The 18,343-nt window shown below is 42.0% G+C and overlaps 1 protein-coding gene across 1 annotated transcript in view; it reads right to left on the bottom strand.

Moving 5' to 3' along the window:
• Window positions 1-568: 568 nt before the first annotated feature.
• FRMD4B (FERM domain containing 4B) overlaps window positions 569-18,343 on the bottom strand; it is a 214,848-nt gene continuing 197,073 nt past the window's right edge. The window contains exons 15-23 of the mRNA XM_030205557.1: window positions 17,651-17,784; window positions 17,444-17,563; window positions 16,836-17,064; window positions 16,219-16,275; window positions 15,462-15,609; window positions 13,485-13,610; window positions 11,456-12,258; window positions 4,534-4,669; window positions 569-1,948 (exon numbers count right to left, since the gene is read on the bottom strand). Coding sequence (XP_030061417.1) covers window positions 1,828-1,948; window positions 4,534-4,669; window positions 11,456-12,258; window positions 13,485-13,610; window positions 15,462-15,609; window positions 16,219-16,275; window positions 16,836-17,064; window positions 17,444-17,563; window positions 17,651-17,784 — 1,874 coding nt within the window. The 3' untranslated portion in view covers window positions 569-1,827. The remainder of the gene's footprint in view (window positions 1,949-4,533; window positions 4,670-11,455; window positions 12,259-13,484; window positions 13,611-15,461; window positions 15,610-16,218; window positions 16,276-16,835; window positions 17,065-17,443; window positions 17,564-17,650; window positions 17,785-18,343) is intronic.

The raw sequence follows: 18,343 nt of genomic DNA, 5'->3' as shown, positions 1-18,343 counted from the left end.
CTGGGGGAGTCAGGGGAGGTCATCCCCGGTTCCCTCCGGTGGTCATCTGGTCATTTAGGGCACTTTTTTGGGACCTGTTCGTGAAAAAAACGGGTCCAACAAAAGTGACCTAAATTCTCTCTAAAAACGCCTTTCTTTTTTCCATTATCGGCCTAGCACGCACATCTCTGGTCAGCCGATAACCACGCCTCAGTCCCGCCTTCACCACGCCTCCAACACGCCCCCATCAACTTTATTCGTTCCCGCAACGGAGTGCAGTTGGAAATGCCCAAAATCGGCTTTCGATTATACCGATTTGGGCACCCGCGTGAGAAAGACGTCCATGTTCCGATTTAGGTCGGAATATAGGCGTTTTTCTCTTTCGATTATAAGCAGGATAATGAACCAATTTATCCAACATAACAAACATGCTTTATTCTTCAACCTATACAAAATAGGTCTCCAGTTCAGAAATAGAGTAGGCCGTGTAGACTATACAAATATGAAAAAGGAATAAATTATTTCGTGGGAATATTTTTTTTTTTTCTTCAAACCTCAATAGTAAAAAATGACTAAGGACCAGCTTAAACAAATTCAGGCTTGTGTATATATTACATGTTTTGGAGTGCAGGTAAAAATATATAAAAAATAAGTTGCAGAGAAATGTTTCTACATACAGAATACAGTGCCAACCAGGAATAGCCTTAGCAGAAAGCACCTATTTATTGGCTTCAGAAGCACAGCGTGCTTGCTCTGGAAACTGTGGGCAAGAGAATCCAGAGGTCATGGTAGTTAGCCAGAGGTAGCAGTGTCCTTGTACGTCTGAGCTGTGTGAATCCCATTTCCTCCAGCTGCTGCAGTTTTGAAACCTGGTTCCATCAATCCAGCATCACAGTGCAAGCTCTGAACTCATATTCGATGTTTGTTTCTAATGCCCAAAATGTTAAGGCACCGGCGTGGTCTTTCCTGCATCCACCTTAGAATACTGGCCATCGACAAGACAAGTTGAGATAACAAATGTTTCTCTTTATGCCATTGGTTTAACATTATAAAGAGCCCTGGGGTAGGAAAACAGATACCTGGCCAGCAGATCTGTACAATCAATACAAAAAGTTTTAAGGTCGTCGGGACACTAAAATTGTGTCTTAGACTGTTCATCAAATGTAAGATTGTTTCCACTATACCTTACCATGTAAATTTTTTCCAAGTAGTACTTCTGTTTTAAGATGTCCACTACTGTATATAAATATTTATACATTTACATGACTTTCTTACACAATGGCATCACATACTTTCTTGGAAGTGGATTGTGTTGTGCTTACAAATTCTTCAACATGTTTCCTAACACATTTTGCAATTCATTCTGACAATGCCTAGTGTCCAGCGTGCCTTCCGGGGAAGATCCATGGCCAACTGCATCCCTCGTACACATCCGTTGGTCTTTGCTGGCGTCAATCCCTGCTCCCTCGTTTCCTTTTCCTTCGGATTCACGGCTGATTAAAATATTGTCTCTGAATTGTGCTCATAAGATCCCTTTTACGTCCAGGAGTGAGTCTCTCTTTCAGAGCATCAGAATTGCCTTCAGTGCTTTCCAAAAGGCGCTCACTGGATCTCTTAAAATCCTTGAACCAAGTGCTTTTGCTTGTTGGTTAGATTAGTTCAGCCCCGTCTGTTTAATGCTATAGATTGTCCCACTTGCAAGGTGATGTTCACTACTTGTACGCCATCTTGACTTCTGCTTGCAAAAGTATTCCCCATCAGTGTTTTTGAACATTTTCTATTAAAGCAGCAGATTGGATGAGGCACACAAGGAGATGATTGGTCATTTGGAGGAAGACTGGCAGATGATTAAACTAATGTCCCTGGTTTTGAATCTTCATGCCAAAATATCTCCTGCTCGTGGCCGGGCACGCCGTCTTCTACCTGGTTGCTGTCAAGGTCATCCAGTTGGCTTGGTTCTGTGCATGGTCTGGAAAGGAACAGAACACAAAATCACAACCGGGAAAGACGCTGAAACAGAAAGAACTTCTGAGTACCAGAACTACGGACAAATTAAATACACAGGGCCTGGTGTTCAAAGAATTTATGCTTGTAATTGGCCCCTCTGAAAATTTGCTAGGGCTGAGTGCCAAGGTCAAATGGATCATCAGGGGATGAAGTGGGATTTGAACCCTAGCTTTTCAGGTCCCCATCCCACTTCTCTAGACTTTATCTTCTCATTTGGGGGTTTATTTATTTATGGTTATCTGCTGCAGGGTCCACAGGAATAAGATGAGCCCTGTGGCAGATAGTGTGAACTAACCATGAGTTAATTCCCTCAATGAACAAAAACATTCCATGCTGTTTCGTAGTATACTCAGGGCTGGCTGTAGTTACAAACTGATTAAAAAGTAGAATATTTTAACGGCATCTGCTTAAGATGAAGGGAAACCCAGAATCATTAGGTTGCTAAACAACAGGTTAATTAAGTCAGCAAATCAAAATGCTCAACTGTATAAAAAGACATTCTGAACCTCAAGTACTGGATGTCTTCATGCCTACTTCAGCAACTTATTGTAAGGCAACACGATTCAAGTCACATATGACTGAACGCGAACAATTAAAAATCAAACGGCTCTTTGAAAGAGAGGCCAAAGTAGTGGTGGTATTACGACTACTTGGATTTGATATATCACCTTTAACTGGCTATGCAGGTTATCGAAGACTTTGGTACAGCATAAACCAAACATAGTAGTGTGCCGCTAAGGATTTTTTTTAGCCTATTTGTTTACTGTTTATCATCAGTGGCTGAGACAATTTGTTTGACTCCTGAGGCAGGAGCTGTTGGTGCCGAAACACAGGATTGCGTTGTCTTTTTTTTTCAATAAACCTACTGTTTGGAAATACATTTGGTCTACCCCCTATGTTTTGTTTTTGTTTCACATTTTTTGTGGTTTGTTGTTTGGGGGATACTTCTGCTTGTTTTGTGTAATTGCTTTGGTTGTGCCACAGAAAGGTAGTAGATCAAATCTGTGACATGTATGTTCAAGTATTCTATATATTCATGCCCACGAGGGGCACCTAAATGCAGATGCCCAGTTATAGAATTGCATTTAAACCCCATGAGCCATAAGACATTACAGAAGAGAACAATGAACACCAGTAATCATGGGACAAGTAAACAGTTTTATTCTGAGAGATTATATATTGTTTCGGTTCACTGCCAAGATGTACTAATGTAATCTATTCCCTAAGAGGGAGTAATGTAAGGACATATTTCTTTACAGAAAGGATGGTGGATACAAAGAACAGCCTCCTGATGGATATGGTGCTGATGAGGATGGTATCTGAATTCAAGAAAGCATGGGACAAGTGTCAAGGAACGTTGAGGAGAGACAGACCAGACAGACAGGCCCTCATGGTTTTAATCTTCCATAATTCTTTCTGTTTTTGACACAAACAAGTTTAGGGTATGTAGGGTGTGTTCACTGGAGATAAGGGGCAGAGAGACTGATGGGAAATTTCAAATGCTTTAACAAACACAGGGAGTGGGTAGGAGGGACAGGTCAAGTGGGTAGCAGGGACAGGTCTTCCATGGTATAAGGTCAGAGATGGTGCCAACATGATGTGGTAGCCGGGGGGGGGGGGGGGGGGGGGGGGGGGGGGGGGGTGGGCATAGAGAAACAAGAGAAGATACTTCTTCACTTGGAAAATGGTTGGTGCTTGGAGTGGTTAACTAGTAGAAGGGACCACCAAAGCCATATCAGGATTTTGAAATGCTTGGCACAGAGGGGGAGGGGGAAGGATGGTAACTGTTAATGATGTGTGTTTATCAACCCAATTTGAGAGGTAATCAGACAGAAAGTCTCAAATATATGGGCAATCATTTCCTCTGTATATTATGTTATTTGCTTACTATAAAAAATTCCCATGGGTTCAATATGTCAGGAACTTTAATCCAGCAAACAAATATTGAGAATGATAAGGAAATAAGGGCCCCTTTTACTAAGCCGAATAAGCATCTATGCGCGCCCAACACGTGCCAAAATGAACTTACCACCTGACTACGGCATGCCTCGCAGTAATTTCATTTTTGGCACGCATCCGCTATGCATGTCTGAAAAATATTTTTTATTTTCGGATGAGTGCAACAGACGTGCACCAAGTGGCATCTGACGGGCATAGGTTTTCCATTCAGATTCTTTACCGCTAGGTCTATGGCTGGCGGTAAGGTCAGACACCCAAAATGGACACGCGGCAATTTTGATTTTGCCACACGTACATTTTTGGAAAAAAATTTAAAAAGGCATTTTTGGTACATGCGCTGAGAAATATTTCTGCGCACGCCCAAAACCTGCACCTACACTACTGCAAGCCACTTTTTACTGCAGCTTAGTAAAAGGACTCCTAAATCCAGAAATCATCTTTTTGAAACGAACCAGAGCCGTTTCTACCATGGACAGGTCTTTTCTCTGTCAGCTGTCTTGGAACCACAGATAGACATCTTTTGAGGTTGGTGGAAGAGTGGAATGCAAACTAGACAGGTAAGCAAGTCTGACTGCAATCTTTCCTCACCTGCTCACTGGTATCAAGGGACCATAGATGTTAGTGTAGCAACTGGTGTATGACTGATGAGATAGAGTGTCGTAATCAGAAAACCCAAGGGTGGTGTTGTGGCTCCTCTGGTTTCCAACCACATATGGGGTAGACACTAAAAGTTGAAGGAGAGATGGGTAAGTTATTTTTGTGCTTGGTTGAAGATTTCCTTAATGCACATGGCAGGCCCCTGGGAACTCGGGGCTTTCTGCTACTTAACCACAGAAAAATCTAGCCATATAATCTGACTGTAAGATGAGCGTGCACAGTAATTTGCTTTCTCATTATTAATCTTGAGTCCCTCTGTGAATACTGATACATGCCCTCTTTCTTCCGCCCTGCTACACAACATTTTTTGGCACACAGCACAATAAAGTCCATTAGCACACGCTAAGCTTTAGTATATAGGCCCCTTAGCCAGGTGGAGGAGTAGCCAAATGCTCAGTGCAGTGGGTGAGAACCTGGGTTCAATTCCCACTGCAGTTCCCTGTGACCCTCGACAAGCCACCCAACCTCCCATTGCCTCAGGTACAAAAAGCTTAGATTGTGAGTCCACTAGGGACAGAGGAAGTACCTGCTTATAGTAAATGTAAACTACCTTGGCTGTACCACAAAAAGCCAGTATTTTAAATCCATGACCTTGACCCTATTAAATGAGCAATCTGAAAAATACTCACACTGTCTAGAGGAGAAAGTACACATTGATGGTTCTCTAGTTTGTGTAGCTTTACTGACTGATAGCCTAATCTTGCCTAATGGCGGGGCAGGCCCTGACACTGTTGAACCTCAATGAGCACTGTTAATAAATAGGCCCCTGATTCTCCACTTAAGCCGCCTGAGAAGGTTCACAGGCAGAACAGGTTAGGTCTCTATAGGCTGGAGGAAGCAGATCAATAAGGGAAAAACCCCAGCTCCCCAAAAGTGAAGTTTGAATTTCAGTTTGTTGGAAAAGCTTTTAGTAGTTGAGACGGCAATGGGTAGCAACTTCTACATTATAGCAAATTACTTGGAAAATGCTCTGAGAGAGGCAATTAAAGATCAAAGCTGAAATTGTAAAGGTGTAACTTTCCCTTTCATTCTGTGACAAGGTGACTAAAGTCAGGTGCCATTTGTGTGCAATGTTATACAGTGGCGTACCAAGGGCGGGGCGGTGGGGGCGGTCCGCCCCGGGTGCACGCTGCTGGAGGGGTGCAGAGAGCAGCCACACGCCTGTCGGCTCCGCTGGTTCCCTGCTCCCTCTGCCTTGGAACAGGTTACTTCCTGTTCCGGAGCAGAGGGGGCAAGCTGAGCCGACAGCTGTGCGCGGCTGCTCCCAGCAGCTAAGAATGCACCGGGGTGGGTGCTGATGCGCCGGGGGGGGGGGGGGGGGGGGGGGGTGTCATTGCACCAGGGGGGACAGACGCCGCTGCACCTGGGGGGGGGGTGCACAGCGGCGATCTGCCCCGGGTGGCAGCCGACCTAGGAACGCCACTGATGTTATACAATACTGATGTTATACGTGTGAGCTGTGTGCACAACAATATTCTATATGTACACAAATGCCTTACCCCTGTTTACTAAGCCGCATTAGAAGCTGCCGTGTGCTAATGCCGACGCAGCCCATTCACTCTGAATGGGCTGTGTCGGCATTGCTGCGTGGCTTAGTAAACGGGGGGGGGGGGGGGTTAGTGTGTAAATGCAAGGGGGCATACATACGGATGGAGCATGGCCAGGACATGGGTGTGTCTCCAATTTATGCACATAATTTACAGAATATAAGTTATGTGCATAAGTGCTGCACTCAGGTGCCCATTTATCCCCGTCATAGACCTGGCATAACTGAGTGTGCCTAAATGCACACACATTTAAACTGACTTACTGTAGCTTTAAAAATAAACCTGACTGTTCCATCCTGCCTTCGACCTGCCCCAAGTACAAAATAAGTACCTGTATATATGTAAACCGCTTTGAATGTAGTTGCAGTATATCAAGTCCCATTTCCCTTTCCCCCTTTCCCTTATGACATCACAATATCAGAAGTGAGCCAAGTATCGGGCGCCAAGTATCGGGCAATCAAGCCATTGACATCACTGATGAGGTTGGCTCTTATTGGTGGAATGAGTGGAGGCATAGCCTAATGGTTAGTGCAGTGGACTTTGATCCTGGGGAACTGAGTTTGATTCCCACTGCAGCTCCTTGTGACTCTGGCCAAGTCACTTAACCCTCCATTGCCCCTAGTACAAAATAAGTACCTGAATATATGTAAACTGCTTTGAATGTAGTTGCAAAATACCACAGAAAGGCGGTATGTCAAGTCTCATTTCCCTTTCCCTTCCCTACCTAAGAAGACTGTAGTCTTTCTCTCACTGGATCACCGAATTCCACCGCTCTTTTGCCCTTCAACTCCTCCCCTCTTAGTTTTCCTCCTTTGTCTCCCTTCCCACACCTCCCCTTTCCTTTATCCCCTCTAATTTTTTACACAGTTTGTATGACCTTGAATGCATGGCTCCTCTTTCCTATTCAAATTTTCTTTTTTCTTATTACTTCTGGGTTTTAGATTGTAAACCGCCTTAATCTGCAAATATGAATAAAATAAACTATAACGGAATCTGCACACTCCCTGTGCTGCCTCCAGGTGCCCAGTTGTAGAACTATTTTGTTCAGAGACCATATTATTGTGAAAATTAATATTACATCATGTTAATTTTACTGGAATTTCCTACTCTGTGGCACTACGTAATTGTCCTATTATACACTCCTAGGTTTTATAGCCTTGTTTTCTTTTTCTACTCTGTCTTGAACTCTGTGTGGGTATATGTGGACTGTAAGAGACAAATGTAATGCAATGTAATTGCCCCTTTTGCATGTCAAAAAAGAAGTGTTTTAGCCAGCGGCGTAGCCAGACACCCAATTTTGGGTGGGCCTGGGCCCAGGATGGGTGGGCATAAGAACTTTACCCTGTCCCACAAATGATTTGGTCTCTCCCTCTCTCGCCTGCATGTCATTTGGTCTCTCAGACATCCTCCCTCCCTCGCATGCAGCAACTAATACACACTGCTCGTTGGCCCCACAGTCTTCCCTCTGATGCAACTTCCTGTTTCCGCCTAGGTGGGAATACATCCGAGGAAAGGTTCTGGGACCGGTGCGAGCAGTATGTATCAGTCACTGCTCGCTGCAGGCAAAGATCTGCTATTTACAAGGTATGCAGGAGGGACGGTTGTTGGGAATTTTTGACTGGTAAGGCTTAGCCCTGCCAGCCACATCATAGGTGTCTTGCTACTGGGTGGGTCTGGGCCCATCCAGGCCCACCCTTAGCTACACCACTGGTTTTAGCATCTGGAGTAGAAACAATGACAGAGGCCGGTATGACTTTATAGACTACTAACCAATGAATTGTCAAAGACAAGAATTCATTTCATCAGATGCAAACAAGTTTTCAGGCCAGACCCAAGCTGTCCAGGTACACTACCAAAAGTAATTCAAATCTGGCCTCCTTATGGGGAGGTGACTCAATTCATTCATGTCTAGGGTTCATTACATTTTAAAATATTATATTTTTAATGAACTAGGCATTTTATTCAAGCACAGAGATACCACTCCTTTCAATTTCATTTTCTTCTCTGGAAATATCTTCTTGAGAAAGTGGCTGAAAGGAACATTTAGGCTCTTGCTGACAGAAAATGATCCAAGTGTGTCAATAACTAGCACTAAAAAGACACAGGGAAATGTCAAAATTCAGATACCGGTGCTCTTGGGAGTTCCCCAAAACTACCATAATTCCCAGGCATGATCTACTGTATTGGTCACATAACTTGGGGTTCAGGGAACCTTTCGAACTTTTCAAAAAGCATCCTGAAGTTTTGAAAATCGACTTGGGCCATCTTTAATTTTCAGACAAAAGGAGCACAAGAAAACTGTGAGTCCATTTGCTTTCACACCTTGTTTTGACTAGGCCGCTTATGTTCTGCAACAAACTTTTGACATGATGCAGGAAAATGATGAACACTAATGCATGCTAAATAGTAGGGGTTTACATGGAATAAAATTTCAGATAAGTTTTGGAATTATTAATCCATTTGTAGCCATTCCTTGGTTTATTTTAGATATTAATGCATGTAAAATTTGATTATCAAATACAAGTCCACTTCTGTGGTAATTCTATAAATGAGTTAACATATGCACACTGAAAACACGTGTAAATGATTAGAAAAGCATTCCAGCCACTCAGGTTTTCAGGATATCCACAAAGAATATTCATGAAAGATACCTGCATGTACTGCATGCAAATCTCTCTCATTCATATTCTGAAAACCTAACTGGCTGGGGTGTCTCCTGGACCAGGTTTGGGAACCACTGGCTTAAGCACTATTCTGTAACTATTCACATGGGTGGACATCACGATTATGCACTTAGTACAATGCTATATGTTACCTGAATATACCTATAGACAAAAATAAAATAAGAACCCTAAAGAATACTTTTATCACTTCTACAATGTGCTCTTAAGCAAAATTTAACACATGGAGGAAAAGTCGTCAGAGTAATGCTACTTGTAGTCAATCAGCGAGCAGACGTAAGTATGTTTTGCCATCATCAGTCAGAAAAACCTCCACATTCTAAGAACATAAGTTCAGATTATTAGCCCAGTATTCTGCTTCCAACAGTGGCCAATCCAGGTCACAAGTACCTGGCAGAAACCCAAGATAAGTGCAGCTGTTTTTTGTACTGTACTGTTGCTACTAGCGACAGGTTGTTTTTTGCTGGTGCTTAAAATAAATTAACAAATTTAAACTAATGTATAGAATGTGGAGATTTTTCTGACTGATGATGGCAAAAAATGCTTATATCTACTCGCTGATTGACTACAAGTAGCATTGCTCTGCCCTCTTTTCCTACCATGTGTTCAAATTTTGGTTAAGAGCATATTGTAGAAGTGATAAAAGTATTCTTTAGGGTTCTTGCTTTATTTTTGTCTATAAATATTTTGGACCCTTTCCATCTTTTGGTGTGGTTGTTGAACCCGAAAATATCTGGCATTTTGTGTCTAAATTACAGGCCCATTATTTTTACCTGGTATGCTAGTATTCTAGAAAGGAAAGCAGGTGCCCAGGTGCCTTCTTTATATTCATTGATTTAGAGATCTTATCCATATAAATCTTGGTGTGTATTTTTACATGCATAAAATTTTCCAAAATAAAAATCGAGTGCAGAAATTTGACAATACAAGAATTAATTCACCCCTTATCCCTTCCCCCTACCCTGTCATTATGAGCTCTATGTCTGTTGTGCACATGCTAAACCTTTCAATCTCTGAGTGTGAGCAGCAGATACTGCATCAGCTGGCAGCAATTTCGGTCAGGAAAGAGAGGAACAAGGTTCGCTTTTCTGCTACATAACATAGGCCCTTACTCGTGGCCACATCAAACCAGAAAGTGTCAAAATTCATAGCCAAGTATCAGAACACAAGGTCACACATTTTTAGTGGGTTCCAAAATTTTAAAAAGTGGATTTGCCTATTCCAGGTAAAGACATCTCTTACTTTTAGGTGGCAAAGTCTATTTCTGACATGACAACATCCATGGCTCTCTTTTCTAAATAAAACTATTTCATTTTCTGTTTACTAACTTATTTTTAAATGTACTTCAGGGGCCAACGTCCAATAAATTTTATTTAAATTTATCTAAATTTTCAGAGAGCACTAAAGACAGACCTGTTGAGAAGAGCATACTCCACTGACCCAACATAAAAATACCAGTCACTTGCGACACAACATAACCTAAGACTGCAACGGACATTACCTGACTTTTCTTCCCCCTTTCCAAGTCCCCCCCCCAACTGTTTCCTACCATGCATATACCTCATTATACCACAATATCACTTTGTATTCATTCATACTATGTATTTGTTCAAACCGTAATCGGCTAACACAGTTAACGGTTATATGTGAGCCACATTGAGCCTGCAAAAGGTGGGAAAATGTGGGATACAAACGTAACAAATAATAATAAGCCAAAGGTGGGAAAATGTGGGATACAAATGTAACAAATAATAATAAGCCACCTTGTTGCAATGTATGTGTGTATTTTTAGTGTACATACTATGGGGGTGTAGTTATTAACATGGCCTACTTTTAAGACCTGTAATTTTACCACGGGTTCTATTTTATGCAATCAGACCTATTTACTATTTATCTGAGGTTAACAGTAAAATAGCCTGTCTTAATAGTAGCCCATGTTGATAATGACCCCCCTTAAAGAGTAAAGAAATGTCTTTAGAGATTGAAATCACTGCTGCATGTAATAAAAGTGAGCCAAGTATAGGACAGTCGAGCCATTGTGACATCACTGATGAGGTTGGCTCTTAGGTATTGGTGGAATAAAGCATTATGACATCACAATATCAGCTCCGGTTACCAGAGACTGAAACACTTCACACTAAGGGGAAAAATTATCAACATGGGCTACTGGTAAGACATGTTAATTTACCACTAACATGTTATTTTAGCACGGGTCCCATTCTATGCAATGAGACCTAGTTATTAATAACTGGAGTTAACAGTAAATAACATGTCTTAATGGTAGCCCATGTTGATAACTACACCCCTATGTGGCTAATTTTCAAAAACAAACTATGTGGGTAGTTTGTCTCTGAAATTAAAGTCCACATGCTAAAAGTGCCAGTGTACTTTGTATCAAATGACAGTGCAGGGATAGTAAAAATGGCACATGTACATTTGAAACTGCAAAACACATGTTTACTCCCCCGACCTGTGGGAGCACCTCTCTGTAATACATACACTAAGGAAGCACATGTGTACTTTTAGTCAGATTATTGAAGACAATTTTCCAACAAGTAACTGGCTTTGAAAATTATTCTCATTATATAAATTGCAGGGAAAGAGCTAAGGAGCTCCCTCAGCTACCTGATGAACAGGAAGGAACCCTGTTGCTCGGTGAACACGGTCCATGCATCACAGAGTAGCCCAGGTTTCTCTGCGATCCTCTCTCGGAGTCAAAGGCTGTCTGAATAGACTGGTACTGGTCTTTCTGACAGGAAGTGCGTTGGTACCAGCCACGCAGGTGCTCCGCTACTAAGGCCTTGTTAATGTTTTTGGTTATCTCCTCAGTTGTCTTTGCAGCTTTTTTCTTTGGAAGCCGCAGGGTCGCATATGGATTGTGAGCTATGCGCTCAATTGGTTCTTCCTGGAACCTTAATTCTCGGTAATGATCATAGACGTAGTGCGCTGAGGAGCGATATGAAGGATTAACACTGTACTGCCCTTCTGTATCATTTTCATAAATGTACCCTCCATTACAGTAGAGTTCACAGTCTGTGTATGGTGAATACCCTGCGGTGTAATAACCAGAGGAAGGTTGCTTTTGACCCATTTGGTAAACACTGTTCCTCATATCCTTGTGCGCTAGATTTGGCATGCTTCCTGAATTTGCTGCAGAAATATTCTGCTTTTTGTGCCTTCTTCTGTCCCTCGTGCGGTTGTCGAGTGTTTGTGTGGCAAACTGCGGGCTGGGGTTCGGTGTTGTGCTGTAGTACTCTGAGCTGGACTGGCTCGTGTAGGACGACCCATCATCCAGTATTTCGGTGCTGTTGCTTCTTTGGGCTTTGGAGATGGAGAAAAGTGGCTTCTCGGTGGATTCAGGTGCTGGGTGCGTTTCCGACTCCAAGCTTCCGCTGCGTTGCCTGCAGTGCTGCGGTGAACTGTCGGGGCTGGAAATAAGAAAAAGAGAATGACTACTGATTGCTCTGGGTTGGGTGAGGAAAGAAAGTAAGCAAGCTGAAAGGTTAATGTAAACACTGAACAATGGAACTGCAGGAATGCATCCAACAAGCACCGGTACAGCCAGATTTTATGGTTTTCTGTGAACTAAGTTTAATGAGAGCAAATATAATTTATTCTTTGAATCTTAATCTCTGTGCTGTAGCCTAGCTGCTGAGCAGTGCAGTACAAGACTGCAGACACTTACAAATTTCAGGTCACCATTACAGGTGACATTGCACATTCACAAAAAAAAAAAAAAAGAATAAAAACCAGGATTGCAGCATCAGAACCTGTGGTATTCAAACTAACAGTTCTATTCCCCACATGTATTCCAGAATTTCTTCAGCTCTCTGGTAGCGAAGCTAATAGTAGTCTAGGGTATACTGGACCTGCTACAGGTAGGCCTTATTGTGCCAAACAGGGTACCCGGGCAGTGCTTCAGCATCATGTCAGAACCAGTAGAAAGAGTATGAACTACTTTGATTTCAGACAGTTAGAAAATAATAAAGAACACACAGAAAGGCTGCAGGACACGGCAAGACAGTCAGTGAAGTCTGTGAGCACATAAGGCAAAAATTGTACGAGTTTATCCTTCCCGGCTTCACTACCTGAAAACTGCCGACAGTGAACATATCGGTACTAAGACCCTTTCTGTTTTATATTGTAGATGACGACAGAGCTGGTAGCTACTTCTGCTGTGGTGACCATGTTCACACATTCCTGTGATTTCTTATGTGAACGTGATATATAAACTGAAATTTAAAGAATGTGTATTCAAAATATCAAAAAGAATATGCCCATAAAGACAATATAATATAGTGTATCAGAACATGCCCCCAGTTCAGTCATAAAGTCGCTACTACCAGAGTGATGTAAATATGTATATCACTTAGCTGTGGCATTTCGGAAATTGATTGCAGCTCTACGAGGTGCTCCATTTCATATTCCTTCAACAGGAGCTGTATGTGAAGCCAAATAAATTATTTTTCTCATCATCATAACTTTATTCGCCCAAAGAAATGGGCTTAGCCGAATGAAGTTATGATAGTGAGAAAAAGAATTTGATTTATTTGGCTGCACATACAGCTCCTGATGAAGGAATATGAAACAGGGCACCTCTTATTATGATGGTGAGAAAAAGAATCAATCAGCCAACTCAAATCAATTGTCTTACCGCAAGTGAGTACTGCTGTAGGCATTGCGAGTTAGAACCGGTGTTGTGGGCATACTTCTGCCTCCGAGGTACTGCCGCTCCTGAGCTCTGTGCGGGCTGCTCTGTGTCGATAAAGCCTCTCGATGACTATAAAGAGAAGGAAGCATCTGAATAGCCAAAACGAGTCTAAAGCACTTGGACCTGCCTAATTACAAGAATACAGTTTTCAGAGCCCTACTGGTGGATCGGAACTCAAGAGTACAAGCAGTGCCGTGCTAGGACAGACCAAAAGTATCCAATGGTTGCCGGCATGCCAGATCTTAATAGGAAAATCCCTCAAGGCTCTGAGCCAGCTCTGATGCATCTTCTATAGATGCTGACTATACTGTGGCTTCCCTAGTGGAAGGAAGATAAGACAGGAAGAAAGGAAGGAGAGGGATGCATCAGACATGGTGAGGGAGGAAAGACATGCTGGAGATGAAGTGCCGATGCCAACCCCTACATCATGCTGCCCTAGACAGATGCCTAGTCTGTCTAGTGGACAGACCAGCCCTCTATATTAGCATGTCCTGTACAAATTCCATAGGTTAACTGTACATGAAAAACTATTAGTGTCAATGTTTTAAATCTGCTAGTGCAAATTTTCCCAGACAGTCCCCTCATCCTAGTAACTATTTGAAGGTATAAATCACCATTTTCTACCTGTTCCATCCCATTCACTTGCTCTGCTAATACTTTAAGATAAAAACATTTAGACAGACATGTCAGTGTTGGTCGAATGAAAATACAAACTTACTGAAAAAGAGCAGTCGATTTTTTTTTATAGCATTACTGCATGCCCTGCATTTTAAGAAACCTACAAGGAAATCCAGAGTTCTGCAGAAAGAGCAGTATAGTCCACAAAAGAAGAACCCACCTCTTCTAATAGTTAAAAAGGCTTTTATTCTTGCCACTTTAGAAGACAACCACGACGAGGCCACGTTTCGCCTCTTGAGACCCTAATAGTTGATAATCCCTGACGCAGCCTCTGGAGAGGTGAAATGTGGCCACGTCGGGTTGTGTTTTAAAGTGGCAAGAATAAAAGCCTTTTTTAACTATTAGAAGACGTGTGGTCTGCTTTTGTGGACTGTACTTTTAAAAAACCTATACATTTCTTTTTGGTATCGTCACGTCATAGTGGTAAACATGGCCACCTGAACTCTGAGGCTAGAGGGGCCACTTCATTCTTCGCCATACCTCAGTGCTCATCTTCCCGTCCTCTTTCCTACTGACCTCTTCAGGGACTCGTTTTTTTTTTAGAACGAATTCAGTGACTGGTATTATTGCACTGATTCTCACTTAAGTAAACCCCACCCATAAATAATCACCTAGATTAAAGGCTGGGTTCAGGATGGTAATTACCGATCAGGCTAATTGAATCCTATTAACATCTACAGGTTTCCAAAACCTAAGGGTTTTTCTGACCTCCAGGGCACACACCCTCTTCCCACAATACAATAGGACTGCTACAAAAAACACAGGATACTAGCCAGATCTAGAAAGAGATTTTGCCTGTTTCCAGAAAAAAAAAATCTTAATGAATCGACTGCAAATGAAAATATAAAAAAAATATATAATGTTACTCCATTCTGCTAGCTTAAAGTTTACAAGAATCAAAAGATTTCTATACAGAAGGATCCAGTCTGATCCCACGATTCAGGTACATGAACACCAGGTTATAAGGGTCTCTTTCCTCTGACTGCGACGGCTGGGTTAGATCAGAGAGATGTTAAGAATGAGACCAATCGATATCTCATAGTGCCGTAGAACAAGTTGAGGATGGAAATCTAAAAGAAGCAGAAGGAAAGCTGCTGCTGCTCTCCATCCTCAGCCAAAACCCTCCCAATAATACAGGATAGCAGCTAATGATGAAATAATCTGTTTAGATATGAAGGTTGTAATTTAATCTGAAATGACATACAGACATGCACAGGTCTCACAACACAAGTTGTCTCTTACCTGGGCTGCTTTGCATCTATGAACTGTTCACTGGCAGAGGGTTTTCTAAAGTGAACTCGTTCTATCCCAAGGGACTTTGGAGGACGAAGTTTTGGTGAGCCCAGAACACAGCCGGGTCTCTGGCCTGTCGTACTGTGGGAATCATCTACTGTTACAAGAGAAGAATATGTTAGTGGTTTTGTCTCACAGAAGCAGGACTGGTACCATAGAAAAACCTTTCATCTTGTGTCCCCCCCCCCCCAGTCAATTATTTTTCAGATCCCTAACATTCTGATCATTTTATTGACCCTCCCAGAATGACCCTGCAAATGAGCATAACTAGACATCATACATAACGAGGGCAGTTTCCAAAAACTATCGATCAAAGAGTTATTTATTCAGGTAGATATTTGAAATTGCCCACCCTCCCACTGCTAAAAATATTTGCTGATGGTTCCGTGAGTTTGTGTGGCTGGCAGGACCTCTTGTTTATTCATTCTTTTTTTACCGTGGCTGCCCTTTGCCACCACCCCAGAATCTACTGCCCTCAGAAACCACCTAGTCTGCCAAATGGTTAAACCGGCTCTGTGTGGAACGGTAACAAATTACAGGCTTACTGTTTCTATACATTAGCATTTATTTTGAAGCAGAAATATGGGTCAGCGAACCACCTTTTTATTGTACTGTCACCTATAGCTTATTTTAAATCATCTGTGATTAACTTTCAAGAGTAAAAGCTCCGCCCATCAGGTCAGGAAATGAAAACACTGCAATATACCTTCATCAAATGTGGTTGTGTCAGACAAGGAACTACTTTCTGAAGGGATGATGTCATCTACAAAGCAAAGAAACATCAAGTCAAGGAAAGGAAAGGAAAGGGGGAGAGGCTCAAAATTATCACTAGAGGGCTTCAGATTCCCAAACAGCTTCATCAGAACTGTTCAGAAAGACTAGATAATGATGAACACTACAAATATGAAAATATGGCTGTGGAAGCCCACTCCTATTGCTCTGGAAACAGGGGTCAATTCAGTTCAGACCATCTACACTTCTGTTCTTATCCTGTTCGGAGTCTCCTCTGAACTCATCTATCAACTTTTTTGGAGTTAAGAACTCTAACCATAAAAAAGACCCTCACCGGTTTTTTTTCTTTCTAAAATATTCTCTTTATGTCAACCTTCTTCATAGTCAATACACTCAAAAGCTGCCGAATACTGCCAAGCTTGCACTTTGCCTATCTCAAATGTCAAAGGCCTTAATTCTACTTACAGTGCAAAGCAAAACAAAACACAACCCCTCCCCCCCCCCCCCAAAGGTTTGCGAGTGTTTGAATTTGTTCTGAATGATACGCAACAAAACATGAAAAACAACCATCTCTATCTTGGGCACAATCACCTGACAAAATAAGAGATGCTCTTTTTGTAGGTTTCTTGCCACATTTTATTTGGTATTCATTGATGGCATTCTCAATCTCTTGGAGCTTCTTTATTGCATCGGCATAGTCTTGCTTCCTTTTCCGTTTCACGTTTTTGCTCAGGTCAGGCTCGCTGGCCAGCTTCTTGGCCGCCTCTACCATTTTTTGCTGTATGATAAACTTGCTCTCCAAGTTCTGTAAATAGGGATTCTGAAAAATTATTGATTTTAATGGTCAATGGGAAGCACACTTACATAATGAATCAATAATGGAGCGACAAACTCTTACAACAGAGCCAACTCCAACAGTAGGGTTTACAAATCTTTAGAAATATAGAAACATGGCACTTTGCTCCTGATATAACAACATTAATTTTATAGAATATCACCTGTAAAAAGTATAAAATATGTAAAAATTTCTTGTTTTATAAAAAAAACGGGATTAGGATTTCATCAAAATAATCATGCTTCTGGTATTTCTTTCACCATTTTTTTTTATTTGCTATGTGTTGGTATAAACCAAATAAACTGATAATTCATTAACACACAGAAACCCCAAATTTGTCCAGGCTTTGCTTTCTTTCACCCACCTCCTCATTTTGAAGAAGGTTGCTGTCTAGCTTAAACGATGTCCCAATACGTCTTCTGAACTGTGGTGGCTTCTCTCCACTGCCAAGTGGATATTCGGCCGGCAGCTGTCCTGTCAGCTCCTAAAAGTAAAGGAAGTGCTTTTGTTATCGTTAAGGAACGTGGGTGCAATGATTTGTTTGGAAAATAGGTGGGGTGATGGCACTCACTGCCTCACGCAAGCAGATCTTTTTCAACTCCTCCACTTTCTCCAGGAGAGCTTCCTGCAGCGCTTTCTCTTTCTTCTTCAGTTCATTGATTTTCTCCTTCTTTTGTTCCTCACTGACCTCAGAGTCTTGAGAACCTGGGGAAGGACATTTCTATTATTGACATTTTTAGTTTTTGACAAATAGAGCTTCCCTTCATTGCAAGAATGGATGGAAGCCTAAAGTTATCCAACTGTGGGGCCCTTTTACTAAGCCGTGTAGGCGCCTACGTGTGTCCAATGTGTGCCAAATTGGAGTTACTGCCCGGTTACCGCATAGCCCTTGCAGTAATTTCAATTTTGGCACGTGTCTGTTACACATCTGAAAAATATTTATTTTCTGATGCGCGGGAGCTATGCGCGTCAAGTGGAATTTGATGCGTGTAGACCATTAGTGCCCGGTTACTGCGCAAGCATTTACCACTAGGTCAATGAGTTGTGGTAAGGTCTCAGACTCAAAATGAACGCATGGCAATTTCCATTTTGCCGCATGTCCATTTTCGGCAAAAAATTTTAAAAGGCATTTCTTTGTAGGTGCGCTAAAAAATAATTCTGCGCGCTCCCAAAACACGCATCTACACTACTGCAGGCCATTTTCTGTGCACCTTAGTAAAAGCACCCCTGTGTTTCTAGATTTGACAAAGGAACATTTCAACAC

This window comes from Microcaecilia unicolor, chromosome 6, assembly GCF_901765095.1.
Source record: "Microcaecilia unicolor chromosome 6, aMicUni1.1, whole genome shotgun sequence".
Lineage (NCBI taxonomy): Eukaryota > Metazoa > Chordata > Amphibia > Gymnophiona > Siphonopidae > Microcaecilia > Microcaecilia unicolor.
The sequence above is the reverse complement of the archived record's forward strand: the minus strand, read 5'-3'. Positions and strand labels throughout refer to the sequence as shown.